The sequence below is a fragment of the Hypomesus transpacificus genome, chromosome 23 (genome assembly GCF_021917145.1).
Source record: "Hypomesus transpacificus isolate Combined female chromosome 23, fHypTra1, whole genome shotgun sequence".
Classification (NCBI taxonomy): domain Eukaryota; kingdom Metazoa; phylum Chordata; class Actinopteri; order Osmeriformes; family Osmeridae; genus Hypomesus; species Hypomesus transpacificus.
The window spans coordinates 16,357,822-16,382,281 of record NC_061082.1 but is presented as its reverse complement, the minus strand read 5'-3'; the positions used below and the strand labels follow the sequence as shown (position 1 = coordinate 16,382,281).

At 41.3% G+C, this 24,460-nt stretch overlaps 6 protein-coding genes across 6 annotated transcripts; 4 read left to right on the top strand and 2 right to left on the bottom strand.

Moving 5' to 3' along the window:
• Positions 1-191: 191 nt before the first annotated feature.
• On the top strand, positions 192-7,523 carry fbxl3a (F-box and leucine-rich repeat protein 3a). The gene is made up of 5 exons (XM_047046455.1): positions 192-554; positions 2,196-2,559; positions 2,712-2,834; positions 3,204-3,375; positions 4,207-7,523. The coding sequence occupies exons 2-5, from the start codon at positions 2,197-2,199 to the stop codon at positions 4,845-4,847; spliced, it is 1,299 nt and encodes a 432-aa protein (XP_046902411.1). The 5' UTR covers positions 192-554; position 2,196; the 3' UTR covers positions 4,848-7,523.
• Positions 7,524-7,807: 284 nt separating this feature from the next.
• cln5 (CLN5 intracellular trafficking protein) lies at positions 7,808-9,736 on the bottom strand. The gene is made up of 4 exons (XM_047046456.1): positions 9,286-9,736; positions 8,953-9,127; positions 8,608-8,833; positions 7,808-8,393 (listed from the first exon to the last, which is right to left on the bottom strand). The coding sequence occupies exons 1-4, from the start codon at positions 9,390-9,392 to the stop codon at positions 7,906-7,908; spliced, it is 996 nt and encodes a 331-aa protein (XP_046902412.1). The 5' UTR covers positions 9,393-9,736; the 3' UTR covers positions 7,808-7,905.
• Positions 9,737-9,884: 148 nt separating this feature from the next.
• LOC124485113 (ASNSD1 upstream open reading frame protein-like) lies at positions 9,885-11,073 on the top strand. Its single transcript, XM_047046457.1, has 4 exons — positions 9,885-9,970; positions 10,305-10,358; positions 10,446-10,521; positions 10,617-11,073. Exons 1-4 carry the CDS (start codon positions 9,890-9,892, stop codon positions 10,655-10,657), a joined length of 252 nt encoding a protein of 83 aa, XP_046902413.1. The 5' UTR covers positions 9,885-9,889; the 3' UTR covers positions 10,658-11,073.
• Positions 10,689-13,028, top strand: asnsd1 (asparagine synthetase domain containing 1). Its single transcript, XM_047046454.1, has 3 exons — positions 10,689-12,086; positions 12,268-12,449; positions 12,574-13,028. The coding sequence occupies exons 1-3, from the start codon at positions 10,689-10,691 to the stop codon at positions 12,818-12,820; spliced, it is 1,827 nt and encodes a 608-aa protein (XP_046902410.1). The 3' UTR covers positions 12,821-13,028.
• A 1,559-nt stretch (positions 13,029-14,587) lies between these two features.
• On the top strand, positions 14,588-17,946 carry zgc:162944 (uncharacterized protein LOC569993 homolog). The gene is made up of 4 exons (XM_047047795.1): positions 14,588-14,804; positions 15,048-15,219; positions 15,824-16,022; positions 17,648-17,946. Exons 1-4 carry the CDS (start codon positions 14,697-14,699, stop codon positions 17,841-17,843), a joined length of 675 nt encoding a protein of 224 aa, XP_046903751.1. The 5' UTR covers positions 14,588-14,696; the 3' UTR covers positions 17,844-17,946.
• A 24-nt stretch (positions 17,947-17,970) lies between these two features.
• On the bottom strand, positions 17,971-21,797 carry acod1 (aconitate decarboxylase 1). The gene is made up of 5 exons (XM_047047794.1): positions 21,737-21,797; positions 21,002-21,163; positions 20,480-20,569; positions 20,185-20,384; positions 17,971-20,017 (listed from the first exon to the last, which is right to left on the bottom strand). Exons 1-5 carry the CDS (start codon positions 21,776-21,778, stop codon positions 19,012-19,014), a joined length of 1,500 nt encoding a protein of 499 aa, XP_046903750.1. The 5' UTR covers positions 21,779-21,797; the 3' UTR covers positions 17,971-19,011.
• Between the last annotated feature and the right edge of the window lie 2,663 nt (positions 21,798-24,460).

Genomic DNA, 24,460 nt, shown 5'->3' with positions numbered 1-24,460 from the left:
GGAGTTGTGCGAGCAGTTGTGCACAGCCCATAGTCAGTGTTGCCCAAAATATTCTCACCAGAAGTTGATAGACTCTGAACAGTGAAGGGCGGGGCGCAACCTTCAATGACAACACGGAAGTACAAATACATTTTTGCCCCTGCTCAACACCCAAAACAGTTTTTTTTCCAAAATAGCAAAGAGTCAAGATTTGTTGCTAGTCGCAAAAGGTCAAGAGTTGCTCAATTGGCAACACTGCCCATAGTTGGGCACAGCCATTTCACTCAGATGTTAGTACCCACAATGCACCGGGTCTGTTACAACAACAATACGCCATTTCAGGAACCAAAGACGCAGAGATTTTCTTGGAATTAGGTCAATTTAGAAACAGTAACAGAAGACTTGACATCCACATTTGTGGATTTTATGAGTGGGTCTTTTTGCGTAGTCCCCAATGCGTGTAATTGGACGTGCGTGAATACAATTTTCTGCTGAAGTGTCAGCAATCATATTTTCACTGGGAACAGCGAGTTTTTTAGCCCTACTGTACTGTAGCAGTTCAAGCAGTGTAAAAGGTAGGAGGGGTGGGTCTGGTAGGCTACTGTGCAGAACCTAGCAAACTGCTAATCTGGTTAGATGTTATGTTTATTTTGTGTAGCGGAATTCCGTGTTTGATTGGTTAATATGACGCAAAACATCAAACGAAGATTTTGGTTGAACGTCCAGAAGCTCTCCAAGACGCTAGTATCTTAATACTTTCAACGAATTAGAAAGTTTGTAGTCTGTAAATTAGCTTGCTATATTAGCGGTTATGTACGTATTTGGATAGACTGACCCTACTGTGTTTTGTAGTCTTAAATAGTTCTCATTAGTTAATATAAATAAATAGATGCAACTGTCTGAGATTTACACCTGTAAATATTACAGACAACAAATTACTGCAGTGATGGTGACAGCCACAGGACACATTTCTAAGGTGCAAAGATTGGTACTTCTTATCAGACACAAGACAGGTGTCAACATCTTCAACATAGTGCTGGAAGCTTTTGGTTACTGTACTAATAGGCTGTGTAAAAGAGATTGCTTAAAGAAAAAATATAACTTGAATCAATCAAAGTGAAGCGTGACTGGGAAGCAGGGAGGTTGATTTAATTTAGGCTCAGTACAGAGCCATTAATCTGCCTGACATAAGAGTAGCCGAGTTGATAATTTATAGTGCAGTAAGACAAATATAATTGTTTTATTGTCACTGTGGGATATCAGTGCTGTTTACATACAGGGACACCACCATTTCATGGTTTTCAGATGAACCGTTGAGAGTTCATGTATTTGAACAGTTTGCCTCAGCAAGATGAATGTCAACAGTGCATGCCACTTTTAGCAGGCAGCAGACTGGAGGGTTTGATGTTTTATAAGCAGGACCAGTCATGTTTATGGCCATCAAAACTAGATACTCATTGGAAAGCTTAGGTAGTCTTCTAGCCATAGCTAGAGCACATTTGTGGCAGAGACATTTGTCATTGCCTCCTATTTAACTCAACCTAATTAATGAACATGGTCATCAAGTTCTGATCTGGGAATCCAGCTTCCAGTCATCAGCTTCCACTAACCTTTGCAATGAGTCTGGATCTCTAGTATTCATACTTATGACAATGGACGTATAGACATTTTCCCATGGAGAGGGAGCATTGACTTTTTCACAGTTTTGAAGAATTTCACGTTAATTACCTCGCACATCAAACAAATGGAATAAGCATTCAGCTTCTCTTAGACTTAGCTCAAAAATATCTGGCAAAATTCGATGTGATGCAAGGAAGAAAATATATTTTTCCTCTGAAATAATAGAGGACACAAGTGACACAAAAACGAACTAGCAACCTTGTCAGCTGAACTTTAATATAGGTCCTATTATTAATTAAAAAAAAACTTGATTAAAATTAAATTCGCCTAGTAAATCCAAATAAATTCAAGTGTTCAGCTCCTTGTGCACAGTTACACAATATGTAAAAGTAAAAAAAGAAATACTAAAAGAAAGTGGCATAGTAATGGAATATGATAATTGAAATGCTTTGGCAGCAGCCAGTTGGCTTGCATTCACAGACTTCCAGATATTGTCTGCTTAGCCACCTTAGTTGTCACGCTTGCTGTTCCAGCTTGACAAGGAATAACATTATTAATTTTAAGCTTACACAATTATTTTGCTCTTCCCGTGATAGAATGAAGAGGGTGAAGGTCGAAGAGAATGACAGTGGTGGCCCCTCCAGCAATGGCCCAGCGAAGACACGCAAAAAGGCATGGCAGCAGCTGAGAGAGGAAGAGGATGTCTTCATCTGTGACTGGACACGTCTTCCTCAGGAGATGTTACTCCACATCTTTCAGTATCTGCCCCTCTTGGACCGGGCATTCGCCTCGCAGGTGTGCCGTGACTGGAACCATGCATTTCACATGCCAGAACTGTGGAGGTGCTTCGAGTTTGAGCTCAACCAACCGGCCAGCTCATATCTGAAGGCCACGCATCCAGACCTCATCAAACAGATCATGAAGAGGCACTCCAACCATCTTCAGTATGTCAGTTTCAAGGTAAGAGAAATGGGGAATTATACACACACACACACACACACGTATGGAGGATTAAAGATTTAAATAAAAATAAGGCGTTATGGAACCATTGAGGGAAATGTATTAAAACCATTGATCATCTCAATTGTTGTCCATTATGTGTCTGGTTTCAGGTGGACAGCAGTACAGAGTCAGCAGAGGCAGCCTGTGACATCCTGTCCCAGCTTGTGAACTGTTCTTTGAAGACTCTGGGTCTCATCTCCACAGCCAGACCTAGCTTCATGGAACTGCCTAAGGTACACTCCATTATCTGTTACACACAATGTTTCTGTGACTGGCTGGCCAATGGTGGTGTTGGAAAAACAAACACATCTTTGACAAATGACAAATCTTATTCTGGTAACCAGGGCTAGCCAAGTGGCGGTGGCGGGGCACTGGTTTCCCAATTGATTTCACAAATGGATATTTATTTCTACGGTCTTGCACTGGCATGTGTTGATTATGTCTCTCAGTGCCACTTATCTACCAAAAGTGTAATTTTAAGGTATAATACATTTTGTCATATATGAATACTGTTAAAGTACTATTCATATGAGGCAAAGCATTTATATGGTAGTGTTCAATGTTTAACTCTAAATATTAACCTGTTTCTTTCCCTTCCCCAGTCTCATTTCATCTCAGCTCTGACTGTGGTGTTTGTCAACTCCAAGTCCCTGTCCTCCCTGAAGATTGATGACACGCCAGTGGATGACCCGTCTCTGAAGGTGCTGGTGGCCAATAACAGTGACACTCTGAAGCTGCTGAAGATGAGCAGCTGTCCCCATGTCTCACCTGCAGGTACGGCTTTTCAAAAAACATTTAAGATTGATGGCTGGGTAACTTGGCCTCTTGCAATTGAGTTGGTTGCTGCAAAATAGGTTTTCTGAATAATACATTTTATTTAAAGGTGCCTTTCTCTGCACTCAAGGACACCATACAGAGGTACAAAAAACATTGAAAGCAGCAGAAAAATAAAGAATACAACAACATTAAAAACAACAGAAGGAGGCAGGGCAATTCACACTGAGTGGAATAAGCAGTTTTAAACAGATGTGTTTTGAGTTGTGATTTGAGATGGGGAAATGAATTGATATTTCTAAATTGGGGTGGTAATGAATTCCAGAGACGGGGAGCAGAGCGGCTGAATGCTCTACTCCCCATGGTGGTGAGACGGGTAGAGGGGACAGACAGGTGTATGGAGAAATTAATGAATGTTAAATTACAGACATTTGCCATTACCTCATGCTGGCATTCCTCAAATTCAAGAGTTATTTGAAAGTTGGTTGGTCTTGACTAAAACGTATGCATAGTAATAAACAGGATTATGACTTTTAATGATTATTGATGACAGATTTGAGTCATCCATATCCTTCAAATTGTTATGTTGTTATTTTTTGCCTGAAACCTAGAGTGTTATCTAAAAAGCTAAATGTCTTAGATTTTGGGCACCCAACTGTTTCCTACTTTTTTTAAACATTCCTTGTCTTCGCTGTGAAAAAAATACTGCCTTTGCGGCTGAGAAAAAAAATGGTGTGACTCCGTCTTACACTACTTAAAACGTATGTTGTGTTTCAAGTCTAATAAAGAACCTGAGACCCAGTCCCATGTTGATTTGTGTGTGTCTTCCAGGGATCCTGTGTGTGGCCGACCAGTGCCACGGCCTGAGAGAGCTTGCGCTCAACTACCACCTGCTGAGTGACGAGCTGCTACTGGCCCTGTCTTCAGAGAAGCACGTGCACCTGGAGCACCTGCGCATCGACGTGGTGAGTGAGAACCCGGGACAGCAATTCCACACCATCAAGAAGAGCAGCTGGGACGCCCTGGTGCGCCACTCGCCCAAGGTCAACCTGGTCATGTACTTCTTCCTCTACGAGGATGAGTTCGGACCCTTCTTCTGCAATGAGACCCCCGTAACCCACCTCTACTTCGGCCGTTCCGTCAGCAAGGACGTCCTGGGCCGGGTGGGGCTGCACTGCCCCCGCCTGGTGGAGCTGGTGGTGTGCGCCAACGGGCTGCGGCCCCTGGACGAGGAGTTGATCCGCATCGCCAAGCGCTGCACCCAGCTATCGGCCATCGGGCTGGGCGAGTGCGAGGTAACCTGCAGTGCCTTTGTGGAGTTTGTAAAGATGTGTGGCCGGAGGCTGTTGCAGTTGTCCATCATGGAGGAGGTCCTTATCCCGGATCACAAGTACAACCTGGACGATATCCACTGGGAGGTTTCCAAGCACCTGGGACGCGTCTGGTTCCCCGACATGATGCCCACCTGGTAGAGGCCTGGCAGCCATTGAACACACAAATGAGGCCACAGCCATCATGTTGGTACCAGACATTAGAAGGGCTGTCACTGTTTACTAAGGCTTCTCCCTAGTTGGAATGTTAAAAAGTATGGAAAGTGCCAACAAGGAAAGCGTTTTGCTCATTTCCTGAACTCTGCGTATGGCTCTGTGTTAGAGCTAAAGCATCCTCCTTCAAAGATGAACTGGGCAAATAGCCTATGTAATGCAGGTCGTCAAATTTTACAGACAGATACTTTACTAGATGGTGAAACATTTTAAAACGGCATCCAGCAACCCTGCCTTGGAGGGCAACATAACTACAAGTACAACATCAACTTGACATGGCATTGCACTTTTCTGAGAAAATCACCAGCTGGCTCCATCCACAATCAGTCACTACTACAGGAGGCAACTGGGGCCTTCAGCAGTGGGGTTTTTCATTACTGTGTTGAATATTTACGGTTGTTAATGTTAATTCTTGATGTTTGTTTTTTGGTTGTTTTAAAAGTCTATGGTAGGGTTATGTACCAAAACCCGGTGCTAATATGACACCGGTACCTATATGACCGGTACTGGACCGAATCAGAACGGTGTTTTCGGTGCCTCATTTTGGTGCCACTTAGGATATATACTTGAGCTGTCAATTGAAATATTTGCCCTCTGGTGCTCCAAAACAGACATAAGAAGCATCATCACAGCACATGATCGCTGGTTGAATTATACTGCATCCATGTGGTGTCAGAAATCTTTTTTGTTGGCTGAGAACGGAAAGTCAAAGAACATGGCAGACAACAGTGATTCATTTTTTTTATATATAAAAAAGGCGCTCTTTAATGTAATTTACGTCGTTTTGTGGCATTTTTAACTATTGGTTCAGACACCGTTTAGGCAACAGAACCGGTTTGGCACCGGCATTGGCCGGGTTTCCCAGATTCGTTAAGAAGCTCTTAATGCCAAGAGCGTCTTAAGAACGTTCTAAGGGCGCTCTAGAACGCTCTTAGAACGTCCTTAAGAAGATCTTAGCGTTAAGAGCTTCTTAACGAATCTGGGAAACCCGGGCATTGTAAAAACCCAAACGATACCCAACCTTAACGGACACTGCCGCATAGTCCTGGACAATGGACAACCTGGAATGTAATGTGTATAGCTTCTGTAAAGGACATTTATCTATTATGTAAACTTAAACAAAAGTTTGATTAAGTTGGGATATTCTATCAATCAGGCTAAACTTGCCGAACAATGGTTTTCTATACACACATGCACACACAGTACAATGCAGTACAAAGTCTTTAGCACAAAAAATATACATTTTACAAAGAAATTAGGAAAAGAAGAAGGTAAACAAATATTTTTTCAACATTGCACTTTTATACTGCAGCACAAATACTAAAGTCAAGAAAATACATTTTTAAGAGAATATTCATGTAAACCAGGAATTTTTGCACAATACTGTTAATATCTATTTTTTTTTTACAAAATTTAAACTATATACAATACAGATACTTTTATTTTGCATTTATTTTGTTTCAAACGTAATACTAATGTTTTAATTACAAACTGTATCTGCTTGATAATTTGAGTAAAAAGTTGTCATTGAAAAATTCTATGTATTTGGTATGTCCCCCTTTTTTGCTTTAATGATAGCGTACATGGACTCCAAGTTTATGCCAAAAACTGATGACCCATGTTATCCTAGCATGATTCTCATGATTCTCATGTCATGTTGGCTCTCGCATACTTCAATTCCCCCATGAAATGTTCTATGTAATCTCTTGTACATAAAGTACTACTACTGTAGTAATGGTAAAAGTTAATGCTGTGATTTTATATGATGTCCTTGTTTTATGTTTATTTTATGTTTATTTTAACCATGTACAGCGACTTTGAGAACTTTGAAAAGCGCTATATGAACAAAATGTATTATTATTACTGTATATGTATGGTGAAACTGGTAGATTATTATGGTGTTTTATTTTTAACTATGGTTAATCAGTAGCCAGTGTTCTGAAGATTAGTAGAGGTGTCTCTTTCTGATTGCTTTGATGGCTTTTGTTTAGCTTGTTTGGTCCTCGACCTTGTTTCTACCCCTCATACTCCAGTGCCGTAGTAATTTGATAAAATACCATTACAAAATGAAAAATATATGTACATATGAAACTTGTATAAATAAACATGCCTTGTTAGACGTCATGAGTGATGCAATTTTAGATTGACCTTCCTTTGTTTCCTCAAGACTAGGAATTAATTGACCATGTAATCCATGATAAATTGCGATGAGATCTGCTTGTATAAATATCTTACCAATATCTTACCAATGGTATTATGTCTACCGTTAGCAGAGGTCTAGTGTAATGTTAATGTAGTTGCCTTTACCTCCTACAGTCAGACGGCTGTGATAACACAAGTTAAGATCTTTAATATTCCCTTATTTTGTAAGGACCAGAAGAAGCCCTTTGTAAGATTTCTGTTTGTATTCTAGATGCATTTCAAATCTGTCCATTGTCTGCATTGGTATAAATAGTCTGTAACACATAATATCCAAGAACAGGTATTATTTACTTTAAGTGTACTTAGAAAATTGAGAATAATCCAACTGAAACTTTACATGCATTGGACATTGGATCTTGTAATAAATATGGATGGATGTACCAGGATTCATCTTGGATATAGTTTATTGATTCTTATTTATAATTCTCATTTTCTTTTGCATATCAGTATAAGATTTATTTCCATTAAATTAATTACTAGTCATTTTAAAAAGCATGCTGGTTAAATGTTGGTATGTTGGTTAAAAAGTACAGTAGAGATAAAAGATGCCCACAAAAGGATGTTGTGTATATTTTTAAACACTTTCAATTGTACAAAAACAGTCATATGAGTAGATCAGAGAGGAACTGATACTGTGGGCACATCTGTTTAGTCAGAACTGGTATTTCAGTGCAGTTTTAGGCTCCACATTAAAACATGGCTCAGCCATAATTCTTTCACCAACAAAACAATGGAGGCCATGAAACACTGCTTCTACCCTAGTCATGCCTGTCCTATACCTCAGCTAGGGCAAAGGCACTTCTTCATAAGTTACTTGAATATAGGGATATTTCATGGGTAAGTGCCAGTACTCAAAGTTATAGTAAAGATAGAAACTCTTGTCAATCACAACTTTCTTATAGGCCTCCATGAGACTAAGGGTAAAGTCCACATAGGACTGATGCGGCCTGAACGGATGGTAGAACTGTCGGATATCAGCTGCAAGTTTCTTCATAGAGGCCTGTCCAAAGATGGTGCTGTCATTCCCCAGGTAGGTGGGCTCTCCACTGTAAAGGTAGATCTTGGTGTAATTGGTTTGAGACCGGCTGGCCAGCTTGGCCCCCAGCTCATTTAATTTACGGTAGGTGCGGTGGACAAACTGGGAGCAGTCATAGGACTCGAACCACACTGTGCTGTTGGAGTCAGGACTGGAACGCACCGTCCACGTCTCGTAGTAAATCCCTGTCTGGTTGTCATCTTGGACCCACTGGGCCATTTCATTGAACTGGCTGCCTGTGGGAGTGTCCCAAAGATACACAGTAACACCCTTCTATTACACGTTTATATGGAGATATAGGCAATAAATCAAGTCAAACAAATAGTCTGTTGAAACCATAAATTGAATGATAGAATAGCTTTTTTGTTACATCTGTCTATATCACAGTGTGAGAATGTGAGTATCAACATGCCGTTCAGCCCATAAAGTTATAGTGTAGCTGAACTTTACCTGTTATCTCCCCTACTTTCTCCAAGGTGCCATTCTGTGACCAGTGGATGTCGTCAATTCCCTCAAAGAAGCATGCCGCCCCTTGGTTACACCAAAATGGGGCGGCTACATCTGGCAAAAGGTGAGGGAAGGTACAGTTGCCCAACTGGAAGAGCTCATACCACTCCATGGTGTAGTTCCTCTCAGTCTCTGCACTGCTGAAGCCAATGGCATCATGCATGATGTGCTGGGAATTTGAGAGATTAAAAAACAGAACTGTGTATTTGAGATTGTGCTTAAAAATGTGTTTTGACAGAGACAGGGATGCAGACAGAGTGAGACAATGTGTCTCTAAAAAATACAAACCATTTTCCCCAACACGTCTCCATATTTGAACTCCCACACTGGAGCTTGAAGTCTAAACACAGAGATCACATCCCAGTCCCTGAAGTAAGCTATGCGTCCATCTCTATCGCCAGTGGGACAGAAGGGGTACAGGGCCTCGCAATAAGAATCTGCTTCGGGGCGTTGATCGACCCGCCTGCCGAATCAAAAGACAAGCTGAACACTTCAAACGAGTATATGGCAATACGTCGACAAGATACGTAATTTTGTTTTCTGAGCAGACTATTAGCGGCAGTAAAGTCACATGATTTTCTGAACTTGGCTAAACAGAGTTAAATATATTGCACAATATACCTGTACGGAACCGGCCATTCTTGCTTTCTGTAAATATTCAGGGAATGTACGATGTCCTGGAAACATACAATAAGAATTGAGCACAAAATATTCACCGCGAGGCTCATATCAGGACACTTCTTGAACGCATTTGTACCGAACGGTCAGGCAACAGAACACTTCCTTGTTAAAGGCAGTGACGTACCTCACGTGGTTTTGTTGTTAAATGTAATCATCGGTTGTTACAGTGTTACCTAATCAGACTGGTAAGTAAGTACATCTAGCTCGGCAGAAGGCGCCCTTCAATTTTTTATTGCGTTCAGAAGACATCCGATTTGGTGGAACCAGACCCCCACCCATAGACTTATATAGAGTTGGACTTGGACCCTTCTCCCTTATTTTCGAGGTGCAAGAGTTGGGTGAATCGTTTGAGCTGTAGGCCACCAGTCTCACACTCCCGAACAGTAGGTGGCGGTGATACATCATCATACACATCGGTGCAATATGCCATAACCTAAACAGAAAGAAGGAGAACACCACGCCAGACAAGACGACACGAGAATGGTTATTTGCATGGCCACGCCAGTTTTTCTCTGACCACCTAACCCTCATTGACACGTCCAAAATGTCTTCTAAATGTCAATTTGATTCAGAAAACATTTTTGCAGGGCGAGAGTCCATGGTAAAAGAAGTACTAAACAAAAAGGTAAATCCGCGGGGCTGTCAACAGCTACTACTGTATAGAATCAAAGTAGCTTGCATATGCTATTATTTCGTACCTAGTTCTAGTTATGATAGGCCTACAGCCTACTTGAAACAAGTATTTGAAGAGTCAAGACCATTGGATGGCGTGTTAAAATTAGACTTTAATAATAATTTAATAATATGATATCAATAAGACCTCTGCTTGTAAACTACACTTGTAAACTACACTTTTCTAAAAAGGGCAATTATGGAGGGATGAATGGTTGGTATCATGATTGGTCATGAAACATAAAAATTCTCCATACGTGACTGAACAATGTTTTGTATTTTTCTAGATTAACGAACAGAAAATTGTTGTTGATGAGCTGTACAATCTAAAGAAAAACAGGGTAAATCCTATTTAATACTTGATATCCATGAGAGTAAACTAATGTATTTGAATGTATAATAAATGTCTGTCAACGTGTTTCTTATAGAAGGTATACAGTCAACAACCTAATAGCAACATATTCTTCTTGGCGGACAGACGGCAATGTCTTTGTTCATGCAAACGTAAGTATTGAATGTAACTCTTGGTCCATATGTACTTTCAAGGTTTCCTAGCCATTATGATAAACTTGCTCATGTTGAAAATTCTCCTCCCTCAGATGAACTGGACAACATGAAGAAGGAACTATTGGATATATAGTCAACTCTAGGAAGGAATTTCACAGGACATCATGTGTGGAATTTGTTGTGTGGTTAGCTTGTCCCCTACCCAGATTATTCTTGAGAAGGATATTGATGAAAAATTAAGGAGACGAGGCCCAAACTCAAATTGTGAGGTTACTAAAACCTCAACAAATCCAAACTTTAATTGTTTGTTCTCTGCTCATGTTCTTCACATGAGGGGTAGACTCACACCTCAGCCTGCACAAGACGGTAAAGGGAATATTCTACTATGGAATGGGGAAGTTTTTGGAGGACTTCCAGTGAAACCACAAGAAAATGATACAGATGTTTTATGTCATCATCTTTCAACTTGCAACAGTGCCAATGAAATTCTGTCTGTTATATGCAATGTTCAAGGACCATGGGCTTTTGTATATTACCAACAAGCTGGAGACTATCTTTGGTTTGGGAGAGACTTCTTTGGCAGACGAAGCTTGCTTTGGCAATTTGATGCAGCCAAAAGCCACTTTACCTTAACATCTGTTGGCTCTTATCCTACTAATTTTGAGAGGCCACAATGGCAGGAAGTTCCAGCTGCTGGTTTGTATAGGATTGATGTGAAGGCATTTGCTGAGTCTGGCTCATTGATTTTTGAGGTTTATCCATGGGTTCCCCAAGGAATGCATCTATTGTCTGCTAGTCAAGAACTTAAGGAGGGGTTTCCTAGCCATACTGCTGTAGTGATAAGCCAATCAGGTCACATGATCAAATCACCAGTAGTTCCACTTAATGTGTCAATACCTCAGTGCTCGGATGTAGTGGAATCTAGTTCCTTTTCCCAGGCATCTGTTAAGGATTTGGAAGTGATGTTAGCCTGTGAAGGGAAGAGGTTGCATGTGAACAGTCTTATTGATGTGCTAAGTGAAGCAGTCCGAAAAAGGGTGCAGTGTCTGCCCTCTGAACATCAATTGAGTGCATCACCCGATAGTGACCAAGCAGCAATTGCTGTCCTTTTTTCTGGGGGGATTGATTCAATGATTCTGGCAACCCTGGCTCACCGCCATATTCCAGCTCAACAACCAATTGATCTCCTTAATGTAGCATTCAAAATGCAGAAGCCAAACATGTTGGAATCTACCAAGAAAACCAATACACATCATTTGAAGCCTAGAGATGGAACTGCTTCCTGTACCCAAGATGAATTTGATGTCCCAGACAGGATCACTGGAAGATTAGGCCTAATAGAGCTTCAGGAACTTGCCCCAGATAGAAAATGGAATTTTGTTGAAATCAACGTAACTCAAGAGGAGCTGAAAAAAACCCGTCAGGAGCGCATTTGTCATTTGGTGCACCCACTTGATACAGTCCTTGATGACAGTATTGGATGTGCAGTGTGGTTTGCAGCCAGAGGAACAGGCTTGATAACCGAAGGCATCGATGAGAGGTGTTTTACGTCATCTGCAAAGGTTAACTAGAATCTTGTATATCTGAATAACACCCAAAACATTTTCAACCATAACTATATATCTCCAATAGGAAAAAAATTGATGACCCAACTCTGAGAGTGAACTGACGAAGGATATAAAAGGAATGTACAGACACTGTCCATAACTAATGATGTCCTTTTCCACTGCGTTGTGACTGTAGGTTGTTTTGACGGGTATTGGAGCAGATGAGCAGCTCGCTGGTTACTCCAGACACAGAGCGTGTTTTAAGAATAATGGCCATGCAGGTCTTATTCAGGAGCTTGCTATGGACCTGGACAGAATTTCGTCGAGGAATCTGGGACGTGATGACAGAATCATAGGTGACCATGGGAAAGAGGCTCGGTGAGTGCAGGGAATTTCATCGATTTACACATTTGGTTAATTATTGTGAACTATCTTCTTTCCCTTCCTGCTGCTTTCTGTTTTGAGCCTATTCTGTCTTGTAAATGTATGACTTGTATCCTAGGTTTCCCTACTTGGATGAGGATGTGGTGAGTTACTTGAATGCCTTGCCTGTATGGGAGAAGGCTGATTTGTCCAAGCCTCGAGGTTTAGGAGAAAAATTGCTACTGAGATTGACTGGCAAAGTGCTGGGCCTTGGGGACTCTGCAGTACTGCCAAAGAGAGCCATGCAGTTTGGGTCCCGCATCGCAAAGATGGAGAACAAGCATGAGAAAGCTTCAGATAAGTGCAAGAGACTCCAGACATCATAAATCTGGAACTTGGAAATCTCATCCCGGACCAGGTTTCCATAAACTGGCAACATCCAGATGCCCACATATATTGTCCCAATACCTGCATTGCAAATATTCTAGTAATCTGATCAGTAGAATACTCCGTTTCAGATCACAAATGTTTGTTTTATTAGGATAATACCATTACATCTTTTTTTAAAGCAATAAATGCTATGTTTGCATGCTATTTCTTGGATATTTATTACTGTCGAACAAAATGCAAAACTTCATAAGTTTCCTCTTAAATGAAGATGACCAGATGTCTGATTGGCATACACAGCCAGTGCATCCAATAAGACCACAATCACACTAAGCAGTAGTTTTGTATAAGCATCTATTAATGTGCAACACCCATGGTAGTTTTTAAGTGGTTGTTTTGTCAGACAGACATGTATGAATTACAAAACACATTTTGGAATCAAATTTTTATCTCTAGAATGTACAAAGTTTTCAAAGTTTTTTCAAGGTAATACGACCAAAAGACCAATAGTCGGAATATAGGCAGGACATTAATCACATTTCTTGGAAATGTTGATTATAAAGCTATAGAAAAAAGTTATGTCGTACTGACCAAGTCGCAAGGTATCTTGCAGTTTACTATATAATGTCTGACTTAACATTAAGTTCTCAAGTACAGATCACGTTCAATATAGGATTGCAGGTTTCTGATATCAAAACGACCATATATCTCATAAGGTGTACACAGGTACAAAGGGACATTTAGTTTATTGGATCATGCATTGCAATAAGTTAGACATTTTAGCCATCATTAGATATTCAAAAGTTACCTTGGAATGAACCAAGACAAGAAATGTCTATGCGCGTCCTTCTCTTCAATGACAGATTCCTCTGCAGCTAGTTGCAAGCGTGCACGAGTCTCGGAGCTAGGAGCAATTCGAGCCACTGTCCAGCGCAAGACTCGACGAGCCGGCGCAATCCGTTTTGCTCTCTGTCTTGCCTCACTGCGCCACTGAGCACTCTCCATAGAAATGAATGGGGAGGCCATCTTTAAAGAGCAGGCTCGCTGTGTCTACGGTATATAAGTCTATGGGTGGGTGGAACTAACTCTATGGGTGGAACAGTGAAACCGGCATCGATAGCATGTCCAGCTTTGCCAATTCGTCTTTAGAACAAGAGCATGGTATGAGACGTGCTAAAAGATGTTCATTAAGTTATTTACGAGGCAACTAGTGATGGGCGTTTTGATTCCTTTCAGAGACTTGAATCTTTAGAAACCGTTCATCAAAAAGTTAAGGTCACTGGTTGGTTCACCGATTCGCGAACGAGATCCGTTATCAATCACAAGAGAATGTCAGACATCCCAACCTGCAAAAAACAAATTTCAAGGTTACTGCGCACTGCAGCTTTCTGATTAATCAAAATGTGGTTTGCACTCTGATTCGTTTTTTGAATGAAATATATACTGCATTTCATTTGATACAATTTAATATTTTTAATAATTAATGTGGCCCATTACATTGTTGGTGAAATGGATTCAGGTAGGTGAAAGCTATCAGAATATGTACGAATATTGGTACGAATGTAGGCCTACGTGGGTATGTGTTGCACACTTGAATAAATACGGACAAAGCAAAAGCTTTGAAAAAGCGATCGACATGCAGATTAACCACGTCTTTTTTGGACTTCTCCGTTGCACTACAGTTACTGTTTTATGTTGTGGAGTATATATTAAATATTTTAAAAATAAGTTCCTCTCTTGACTTTTATTTTGAATTTAGCCCCCGCCCCTCCCCCACGCCTCAACAGGAAATCACATTGCATTGACCCTCACCTGTGCAACGATATAAAAAGTAGGAAGGTTCTTTCTTGAGTCCTGGTCAAGCTAACAGAAAAGATGGGGAAACGCGTTGCTGTAGTGCTGGCCGGCTGCGGAGTTTATGACGGCACTGAAATACACGAAGCGTCTGCGGTTTTGGTCCACCTCAGTAGATTTGGTGCAAGTGTAAGTTCTACTTTCGCCTAAGCACCATATATTATACCCTATTATACGTTCCTGGTTGAAGCAAAAATGGTTTGATGTAATGTGAAATTATTTGGTAATTTCTATTAAGAGAGCATATTTCTTTTTAAATGTTATTATTTGGCCAATAACCGTAGGCTACTGTAGGACACTAAAGAATGACAATGTGTAAGGAAGTTGCTGTACCATTATTTTCTTTTGGAACTTATGTTTTTGTGACTTCAGGTGAAGATGTTCGCTCCAAATGTGGATCAGATGCACGTTGTGGACCACTTGAAGGGTGCGCCCACTGAGGAGAAACGAAATGTGTTGGTAGAGAGCGCGAGGCTGGCACGCGGAGAGATAAAAGACCTTTCGGAACTCGGTGTGAAGGAGCACGATGCCATCATATTCCCAGGTTCGTTCTTACACATCTCAGAGAGTACTCTTTTGCAGATCAGGTTTGTGAAATGTGTCAGCATTGACAGTTTTAGCTTTAGACTAATATAAACATTACATTAGACTTGTTATCATCACTGTAGGTGCCAAATCCGCTTATATCGTAGATCAACTGGCAATTTAAACACTTTTTATAAGCTATATTCTTAACTTAACTCCTGTTTTGGAAAAGTAAAAAAATACCCAATTGTTTTTGCCTACCTTCTGCCATTTCTCCACTAGTCTCTTCCCGCTGACTCACGCCACAAAAATACCTAACCATGGCTTAAATGTCTAACTGGGTTCACCTGCACTTCTCACCCTTCTCATCAAAAAACCTCTGCAACACAGAGGTTTATTCTAAAAACAATTGTTACAAGTAGGTCTTTGTTGGACTGTTTTTGTTGGGTTCCCATGCAGAAGGGCAGTAGACCAATGCCTACAACCCACCAACTGTTTGCTTTCACCCACCAACTGTTTGCTTTCACCCACCAACTGTTTGCTTTCCTACTTTTGTTGGGGTCTCCCCTGCACATCATTTATAACACTATGCATTAATCATAATGATGTACCCTTGTGTGCAGGTGGCTTTGGAGCAGCTAAGAACCTGTGCAGCTGGGCCGTGCAGGGGAAGGACTGCACTGTGAACGACCAGGTGAAGGCCACCATGCAGGCGTTCCATGCTGAGGGAAAACCCATCGGCCTGTGCTGTATCTCACCAGTGCTGGCCGCCAAGGTCTTCCCAGGCTGTGAGGTCACTGTCGGCCATGAGAAGGACGAGAGGTGTGTTATCACTACATAAACCGAGGATCGCTGTCCGTCATTCGTTGATGGCAAGGATATATATGCCGTAGTGTAGTATTAAGTAGTGGATGTCCAATTTATCAAATCAAACTTTATTTCTATAGTGTATTTCATACCATGAGGCAAGACGATGTGCTTCACAGTGGGAGAAAAGGGGTTGCCGGATACAAACACTTATGTTTGACACTAATACCAAGCACCCTCTCCCCCTGTGCTCATGTTACCGTGGACATACAGGAAGTCCTCGTGGGCGTCCAGCGCGTGGCTGTGTCTCACACAGACTAAACACCTGCATACAGACTCTTGATTAGAAAGTTCATAAGTACAATCTTGCTTATGCCTGGATTAAACAAATCTTGGAAATTGTCTGTACAGAGCAATATAGGCACATTTTATTTTGAATTGAATGGGAAAATGTGTCCAAACTTGACTGGTACTGTACATCCCTGTTAAATAGATAAACATATGGTTAGATAGAAGATATACTGTAGATCCAGACCCTGTTTATCAATGCACTACATGCATCGTACGATCATCATTGGTGCCATGTTAGCTTAAATATGCGGTTCCCGATAGCACCATTAATTACCTGGCACGGGAAAATCCATCGTAAAATAGCGACCGCTTCAGACCAGTCTTTAGTTCATCCTTACATGCTCGTTGCTGATTTTGCATTCTACCGCCCAAGCAGTTGAAAAAATAATGCAAACTTTACATTTTTTCTCAATTGGTTGGCTTTGGTTCATTTCTTGAAACAGTGATTCTCAAAGCTCTAGATGCATTTGTCAGAATAGCTGATATGGTACTGCTCAACACCATAGCTCACCTGCAAAAGTTCATAACTCACCCAAAACATTTGACTCATGCTTCAAAACAAAGTTATTGTCTCATGTGAATTCCCTGTGAACAATGGTGATCCACATGTTTAGATGTTTTATTAGTATGGTAGTTGACCATGGAAAGGTTTCTTATTTCCACATTTCAGTCTTATCCCATTTTTCATTGACATGTTTACCTTACTAGAATGTTATATTTGTCTAGCTAACTGAATGCTAATGTGAACCAAACTTCTTTGTGCTTTGTCTCCCATTTAATTTTATTCTCAATGTTCTTTTTGTACAAGACCTTGTAAACCTGGTTTGAAAGGCGCTAAGTAAAATGTACTTACTCACTCATTAGGACAGATGCACTAAAACATTAGCGATTTGTTTAAAATTAGATATTAAAATCTGTTGTGAGAGATGAAGGATTGTTTCTAGTTGATATCATATTAGCAAGCTTACTCTGATAGACAAACCTTCAGCTATGTATAACATATGCAAATACAGTACTATGGATGGTGGAATAACGTTCCACTAAGCACTTTGGACAGCACCTCTAACAATGGACTCATGATGCACTTTCTAGCAATGGCTGTATGCTCTGGTTTGGAAGACAGACATACCTCCAACGTGAAAAAGTAATGTGTGTGCATGCAGCCTTGCGTGCATTGTATGACCATCGTTATTGGGGAACCGGGCCCCTAAATGCATCGTTTCTCGTGTTCCTTGTGCGTTAAATTATGTCCGAAGTATTATTCACAATGTTGCATTTGCACTTCGCAGGTCCCCAGATGTCCCAGGCACTGCAGAGGCAATCACTCAGCTGGGCTGTAAGCATGTGAATAAGAGTGTCAGTGAGACCCACGTGGACGAGAAAAACAAGCTGGTCACCACCTCTGCCTTCATGTGCAAGGCCCCCCTCCATGAGATCTTTGATGGTATTGGAGCTATGGTGCAGGATGTGCTGAAGCTTGCCTGAGAGCCCTGACAGATGTCAGTATGACCTAATCATGAGTCCCCAAGCCTGTAGAAGATGTAACTTCTATGTGTGTGCCTATAACAATAAATGCTTTCTATTTATGGATGGTTGTCTTTGCTTCGTTCGTACCAAAGAATTGGAAAACCCCTGCTAACTTTGCCATGAATCAAATCCTCGTACACAGAAGTATGAGAAGTACTCTCTACAACCACAGACTTGTTGTTAAACGTTGTTTCACTGCACTGAGGACTTGAAATCAAAGTGATTTTATTAACATTTTTATTGCTGTGCATTGTCATATTTTTTATGATTAAATTATTTTACACAGAATACGCTTGAATTGCATGGGGGTGCGGTTTCCTTTCTAGATTATCCCTTTTTTAATTATTGGTATGAAGCACGTAAAATTAAATAAAAAATAATTGTCTTTGTGGTGAAGTGTTTATCATAAACACAAGAAAAAGAAACAAGTAGAATGACAATACATCTTTTGCTGTATAATAGCATGTGCATAGTCAGCAAGATGAAAGAAACCATACATTTGTAGAATAAAAGTCAAAATTGGTTCCCTAATTTCCATGTGTGGCATATAAACATTGTTTGCAGAGAAGACTGGATTTTGTTTTGTACATTACACTGTTTTGTATTATCCATTTGCCCCACCCTTAAAACCTTTGAGTTAAGGTTGTGAACCCTTACAGGATAGCAAGACCGGCAGGATGTGGGTTCAAGTATGGTGTAGAATGAGAAGTCACAGTCAAACAGATTTCTTCAAAGCTCTTCCTCTTTACTCATGCACATCCACCATCTCACAAACAAGTTTCCAACCACCAAACATATAGAAGGCTTGCAGCTAAGGCAATCTTGCAGGTACAGCCGATCCCAACAGCAGGGGTTTCAACCAACCTGACTCATTCTCCTTACCCCCCACCATTTAACATTAAATAGTCACACACACAGATTAACTAAATACAAAACGAAAGAAACTAACAACATAAAGAAAACCATTTTCCCACTCCCCTCTCTTTCTGGATCACTAGGTTCAACCAAATTAGAGTACTTTGGCCGAATGTTCACATGTGCACATCCGTGACAACGCTCCCAGGAAGCAGATCTCAAAGAGAGAGATTAGTAAGGTAATTCAAAATAAAAGCCTAAACAGTCAATATTATTGTCTGTGTCTGTTCACCTTAGTGAGGGGGATGCTCTCCAGCTCCCTCACAATACTGTTACTGCTGCTTACCTGCATGTAGGACCCCAGCACTGAGCAGTCAGGCTGGCTCTCTATATTCCCTATCAGATCCAGCACCCCCTCAACTCCTTCCTGAGGCAGCACAGATGAGGCATTGGCTCTGAATTTACTCTCCAAGTCCTTCTGATCGAGCGGCTTTCTCCAGTGGCCGTAAAAGGTATTGCACCTGGCGCCATAACTCTCCCTCTGCTCCGTCTCTATAACAACCTCACAGTACATCCTGTCAAAGCTGGGGTGGTTGTCCTGGGGGTTCTCTACCCTGACCCTGGCCAACAGCTCCTTGAGGAGGGGCCTCTCTATCTGGGCCGTGCTGAAAGAGTCCACCGTCACCTGATTGTCTAGCAGGGCTGAGCAAGCGTTGAACTGGAAGGAGTGCCTGGCCTGGTGTTCCGTGGTTGGGAAGGCCCGGTCCACGTACCTTGAGGGAGGCACTCTTAGAGTCACCCTCCTGATCTTGCTGGGCTCCAGTCCTTCTCCTCGTCCGCTTTGCCCACCAGCAGCATTCAGCTTAGCCAGGGCAGCCAGCGCGGCATCTACCACCCAGTGCATCCCCAGGTGAGCTGGGAATCGCTTGATGGCCACATCCTGGTCCTCTAGAAGCCATCTGAATCCACCTACGGTAGCCCCGACCAGCTCTTTGGGGCTGTAGTCTGCATAGAATACACCAAAACCGGACTCAAGGTCCAGGATGGCTGGGTTTCCCTCCAGCCCCAGCCGGGCCATCTGGGCAGCCTCCAGGCCTCTCCGGGCAGTGTTGCCAATGTGGAGGGGTTTGGTCTGTGTGGCTGCGTTGGCCATGGGGGCCCCAGCATAAGAGGCAGCTATAGCCAGGGCGTGAACACACTGGGCTGGGGACAGGCTCAGGAGCTTGGCAGCAGCTGCAGCACTGCCCAGTACACCCACCACAGCTGGAGGGTGGAACCTGTGTTGGGGGGGGATAGGGGCTCTTAAGTTATAAGTTCCAGTTTAGGTTTTATCTGTGTCCAATACAATAAAACAAGTGAAAATGTATTCATTAGAGAAAGATTGATAAGAGATAAAATATCACAGATGTTTCCATTGTAAATACATCCCAAATGAACCCTTCACCTGCTGGGGATGTCACTGGCTTCCCTGGAGAACCTCATCAAACGTCCCTGCACCTCAATGCCCACATTGAAGGCCAGGAGAAGGTCCAGGCCGGAGGGTGGGGTGGGCATGGTCTCCGCTAGGGCCAGGATGGCAGGGAGCACGGCCCCTGAGGGGTGGGTGGCAGGGTGCCATGTGTCATCAAAGTCCATAGAGTGCACCTGGGTGTAGAGAGAATTTTGAGGTCCAACCACAGTTGTGTTTGTTGGAAAACTAAGCCCACTTTTGCTAGCACTATTTGAGTCTCCCAACCTACCGCTATACCGTTGACAAAGGCAGCATACTGTGATGGGAGAGCCAAGCCCGATCTTCCCCAGACACTGCTTCTCTCCGTTGACTTGTACCACTACAGACAGATACCACAAAGAGCATTGAACAACAAACAAACAAACAATGTATGAGTAATTTGAGTGAGTGTATACAGTTACATAACAAACCTTGTTTGTAAAATGGTTTTAAATACGATAGGAACACATCACATAAACAATTTTAAATTGCCTGACACGCTAAATGTTGTCTTTTGTCAAGCGTCCCTCAGATTCCGAGTCAGAGATCCATGAAGCTGATTCATTGCAGCGGATAGGTGCGGCCGGGCACTCACACAGATAGCTACAAAACTCTTGCCCTCAATTTCTTCTAAAACTCAACATTGATGAACTTTTGGGACACATCGTCACGTACATTTATCGCTTGAGTTAAAAATTGTCAAAAGAACACGCGTTCATGGTGTGAACGCTTATACCACACAGCTGCTTAATGCATCAAGAACTTAACTTACCTGGCTGAACTGGAGGGCCTTGTTGAAGACATCTGTTCTTGTTCCCAACAGTCCTACCCCAAGAGTGTCCAGCATCATCCTCTTACTCCTCCTAACCACCCTGTCAGTCAGATGGGCCGCGCTCAGCCCAAAGATAGCCGCTCCAAAACTCTCTGTCACTTTCTAGAAGGGCAAGATAACATTCATTTATTTCCATTCGGATTTGCATTTATTCATCTCCAAGACTATTTTATATCAACAAAATGTAATTCACTTGTCTTAGGTTAGTATAGGTTTATAAGGTTAGTATAGGTATTATGTGTATTTAGAGGTTTAGTATACTGTGTCGAATATTGTATATTATTTGTGTATTCGGAGGTTTGCTATATTTTAGCTTATCGTAGATGTAATCTATGTTCTGTGTCCTTATGTTATGTTATGCCAGGTTGCTTTGCATTGTTTTGTCCTAAGAATTTCAGTGCCCAGTCTGACCCAGTGTTGTTCTGTGCAACTGACAATAATGAACTTGAACTAATTTAAGTAGATTTAAATAACCAAGTAAGACTAGAATTGCACAATTCTAGCAGTGGTACAGTGGTTGATCCCAAGGCCAACAATAGCATCCTGTCTCATTAGAGCATTACAAAAATTTACATTTTAAAGATACAAGAAGTAATTTACTTCATCAATTCATGTAGATCTAAAACATAAAATTGGCAATGTTTTTTTTCAGGATACTTAAAAAAAAAAACCTACCTTACAAAGCATGGTGCTGTAGCTCCTTTGCATGCAGTTCATTTAAGACTGTCATTTCCATCCCATTTATACCGGCAATAAGCCGGTTGGGGTGGTTTAACAACAAACCAGAATGATGAAACAAGGGCAAGATCTCTTTGGGAACTGGTGACTCTCACTTCCCAAATCAGGTAATTGTAAGGTTTCATTTTCCAGATGAGTCGGAAAACCTAAATAATCCATAAGTGTAGTATTGTGGAAGGTGACACCCAATAAATTAAACTGGCGTTTAGTTAGTTTAATTCTGGATATTTTGGGAAGCTGTATATTATTGGGGCCCTTTTGTGCTTTGTTTTGATAAGACATTTGGAGAGAGACATAAAAGCAGGGACAGAGGTGCAGGATATGCCATATTTGATCCCAATGTGTCAGCCTTATCAATATGTGCTCTTACCCAGTGAGCCACTGGGACACTGAGAAGATAGCCTTTTAAAAAATATTGACATTTTCATTTAAGATAGCCATTAAGATGTCCAGTTATGTGTATATGTTATGGATATACACATATGAAAGGACTGCCAAAATGTCCATCTTGGCAGGCAAAGTTAATCTATTCTTGTGAACTCTACAATTTGAATGAGGTCATGTCAAGTTTACAGCCTTAGGGAAGTAGTGCATCTACTACACTGTAGACTAGAGACTTCTTTGCTGTAAAACGTTAACACTTCCAAGGCTTTGAGACATCCGAATCAGCTGTGAGTCTGATGAACAGTCATGGGGATAATCCAACACATCAGTGTCTGACTTGCACAACTTTGCTCATAAGACTTCACACACCACAGAGCTTATGGCTCCTGAATAGGGAAACAACTAAATGTCACAACTCTGGTTTTCCTGCTTTGAATTGGATATCCATACAAAACGTATTTATTGGTCATTCTGAACGTATTTATTGGTCAGTCTGAACATGTTGACACTAGAACCAAGTGTGTACTCAGGATCAGCAACATACTACAGAGAAAATAAATACACAAAGAGAAAATAAATACACAAAACATACATTTACAGGCAACTAACCCAAAACCACCTTATAAATAACCACAAAAAAACAGGCTATTAAACTTAAACAGAAAGCAGGATGAAAGGAACACAGGACTTTACTTTCGTTGAACAAGAACACAGCAGAGATACTCACATAGGCCTACAGCCAGACCTAGAAACATAGAAACGATGACTGAGTGGACATGAAACAGGGACTTGAATACAGAACCAAACAAGACACAGGTGACAACCAATAACACTAATGAGAACTGAAGCCACTCAACAAGACACAGGTGAAGACAATTGACAGAACAGGGGTACACTGAAGATAAATCTGCCATGGCCACGGCATGACAACCAGAGCATATTATTTTTTATTTTTTTATTTATTTAAATAAAAATAAATATTAAACCAGCAGAATGAGATTAATGTAAATATTAATATATAACTATCAATATATATATGGGAGAGATCAGTCACTAAGGCAGGGGGTTCATGATTCTTACAGCCTCTTTTAGACGTGTGAAGCATCAGCTTAATTAATTTGATATCACAAAATACCATATAGTCATACATTTAAAGTAGGCTAAGTAGGTTTGTATCATTCTGAAATCATTGTTCATCATTGTGTAATGTTTATTTATATTTTTAAGTCGATTTTCTATAAATGTACATATTGAACTGATAGTGGTAAAAAAAAAGGCATCGTGCTAGAAAGTATGTGGTGAATCATCGTTTTCTCATAGGGTCAGTGTTACAGGAAGGTCTGCTCTAGCAACAACACGTGCTAAGCCTCACAGTGAACCTGCCCCAGACCAGGTTAGTTTTGCAGAATAAATTGCCATAGTTACTAAGTTCGAACTACATTGAGCTGGCTTTATGGAACCGAATAAACTTGAAATCAGTCTGAATAACTGACATAAGCCTAGCCAATTCGATAAACTCGCTTTATGGAACAGGGCCCATGGGTCAGTGTTCTAACAGCTTACTATAGGAAATGTTCAAGCCCTAATCCTTACCCCAACCCTAAACCTAACATTTTCTGAACAGTATGGCAAGCCGTTAGAACAGTGACCCCAAGTCACAGTTTTTGATAGGTCACCAGTGTTGGCACAAAACTGACTCCACCTTGTGGCTGGAATAATTGCAGAAGTAATTTGTCTGGTCCCTATAACCATCACCCATTGGACGCCTGCATGAGTTAGGCTACCCGCAGGAGCTTCGTTGCTCGCTCACTTTGACACTGCAGACATCCCAACCTGCAAAAACTCATTTCAGAGTTTATACAGAAGGGACATATACTGTCATAAAAACTTGAAGGCAACCAAAGGAGTCAGGTGGGTGAACGGTGAGGGAATCGGGCTAGTAATCTGAAGGTTGCCTGATCGATTCCTGGCCGGTGCACATGATGTTGTGTCTTTGCGCAAGGCACTTCACCCTACTTGCCTCGGGGAGAATGTCCTGTACTTACTGTAAGTCGCTGTGGATAAGAGTGTCTGCTAAATATGTAAATGTAACCAAATTGTAATAATTTTATTTAAAATGTAAAAGGTTATTTCGCTGCCAGTAAGTAATGTAGTGTCAATATTCTAATTGCAACTCGTTACTCTAATTGACCTTGTAATGATTTATTGGTGGCACTCTTTCTTTGTTGATGTTGCGTAAAAGGAGAAGATATACTAAAAGGCTTAGGTGCTACAAAC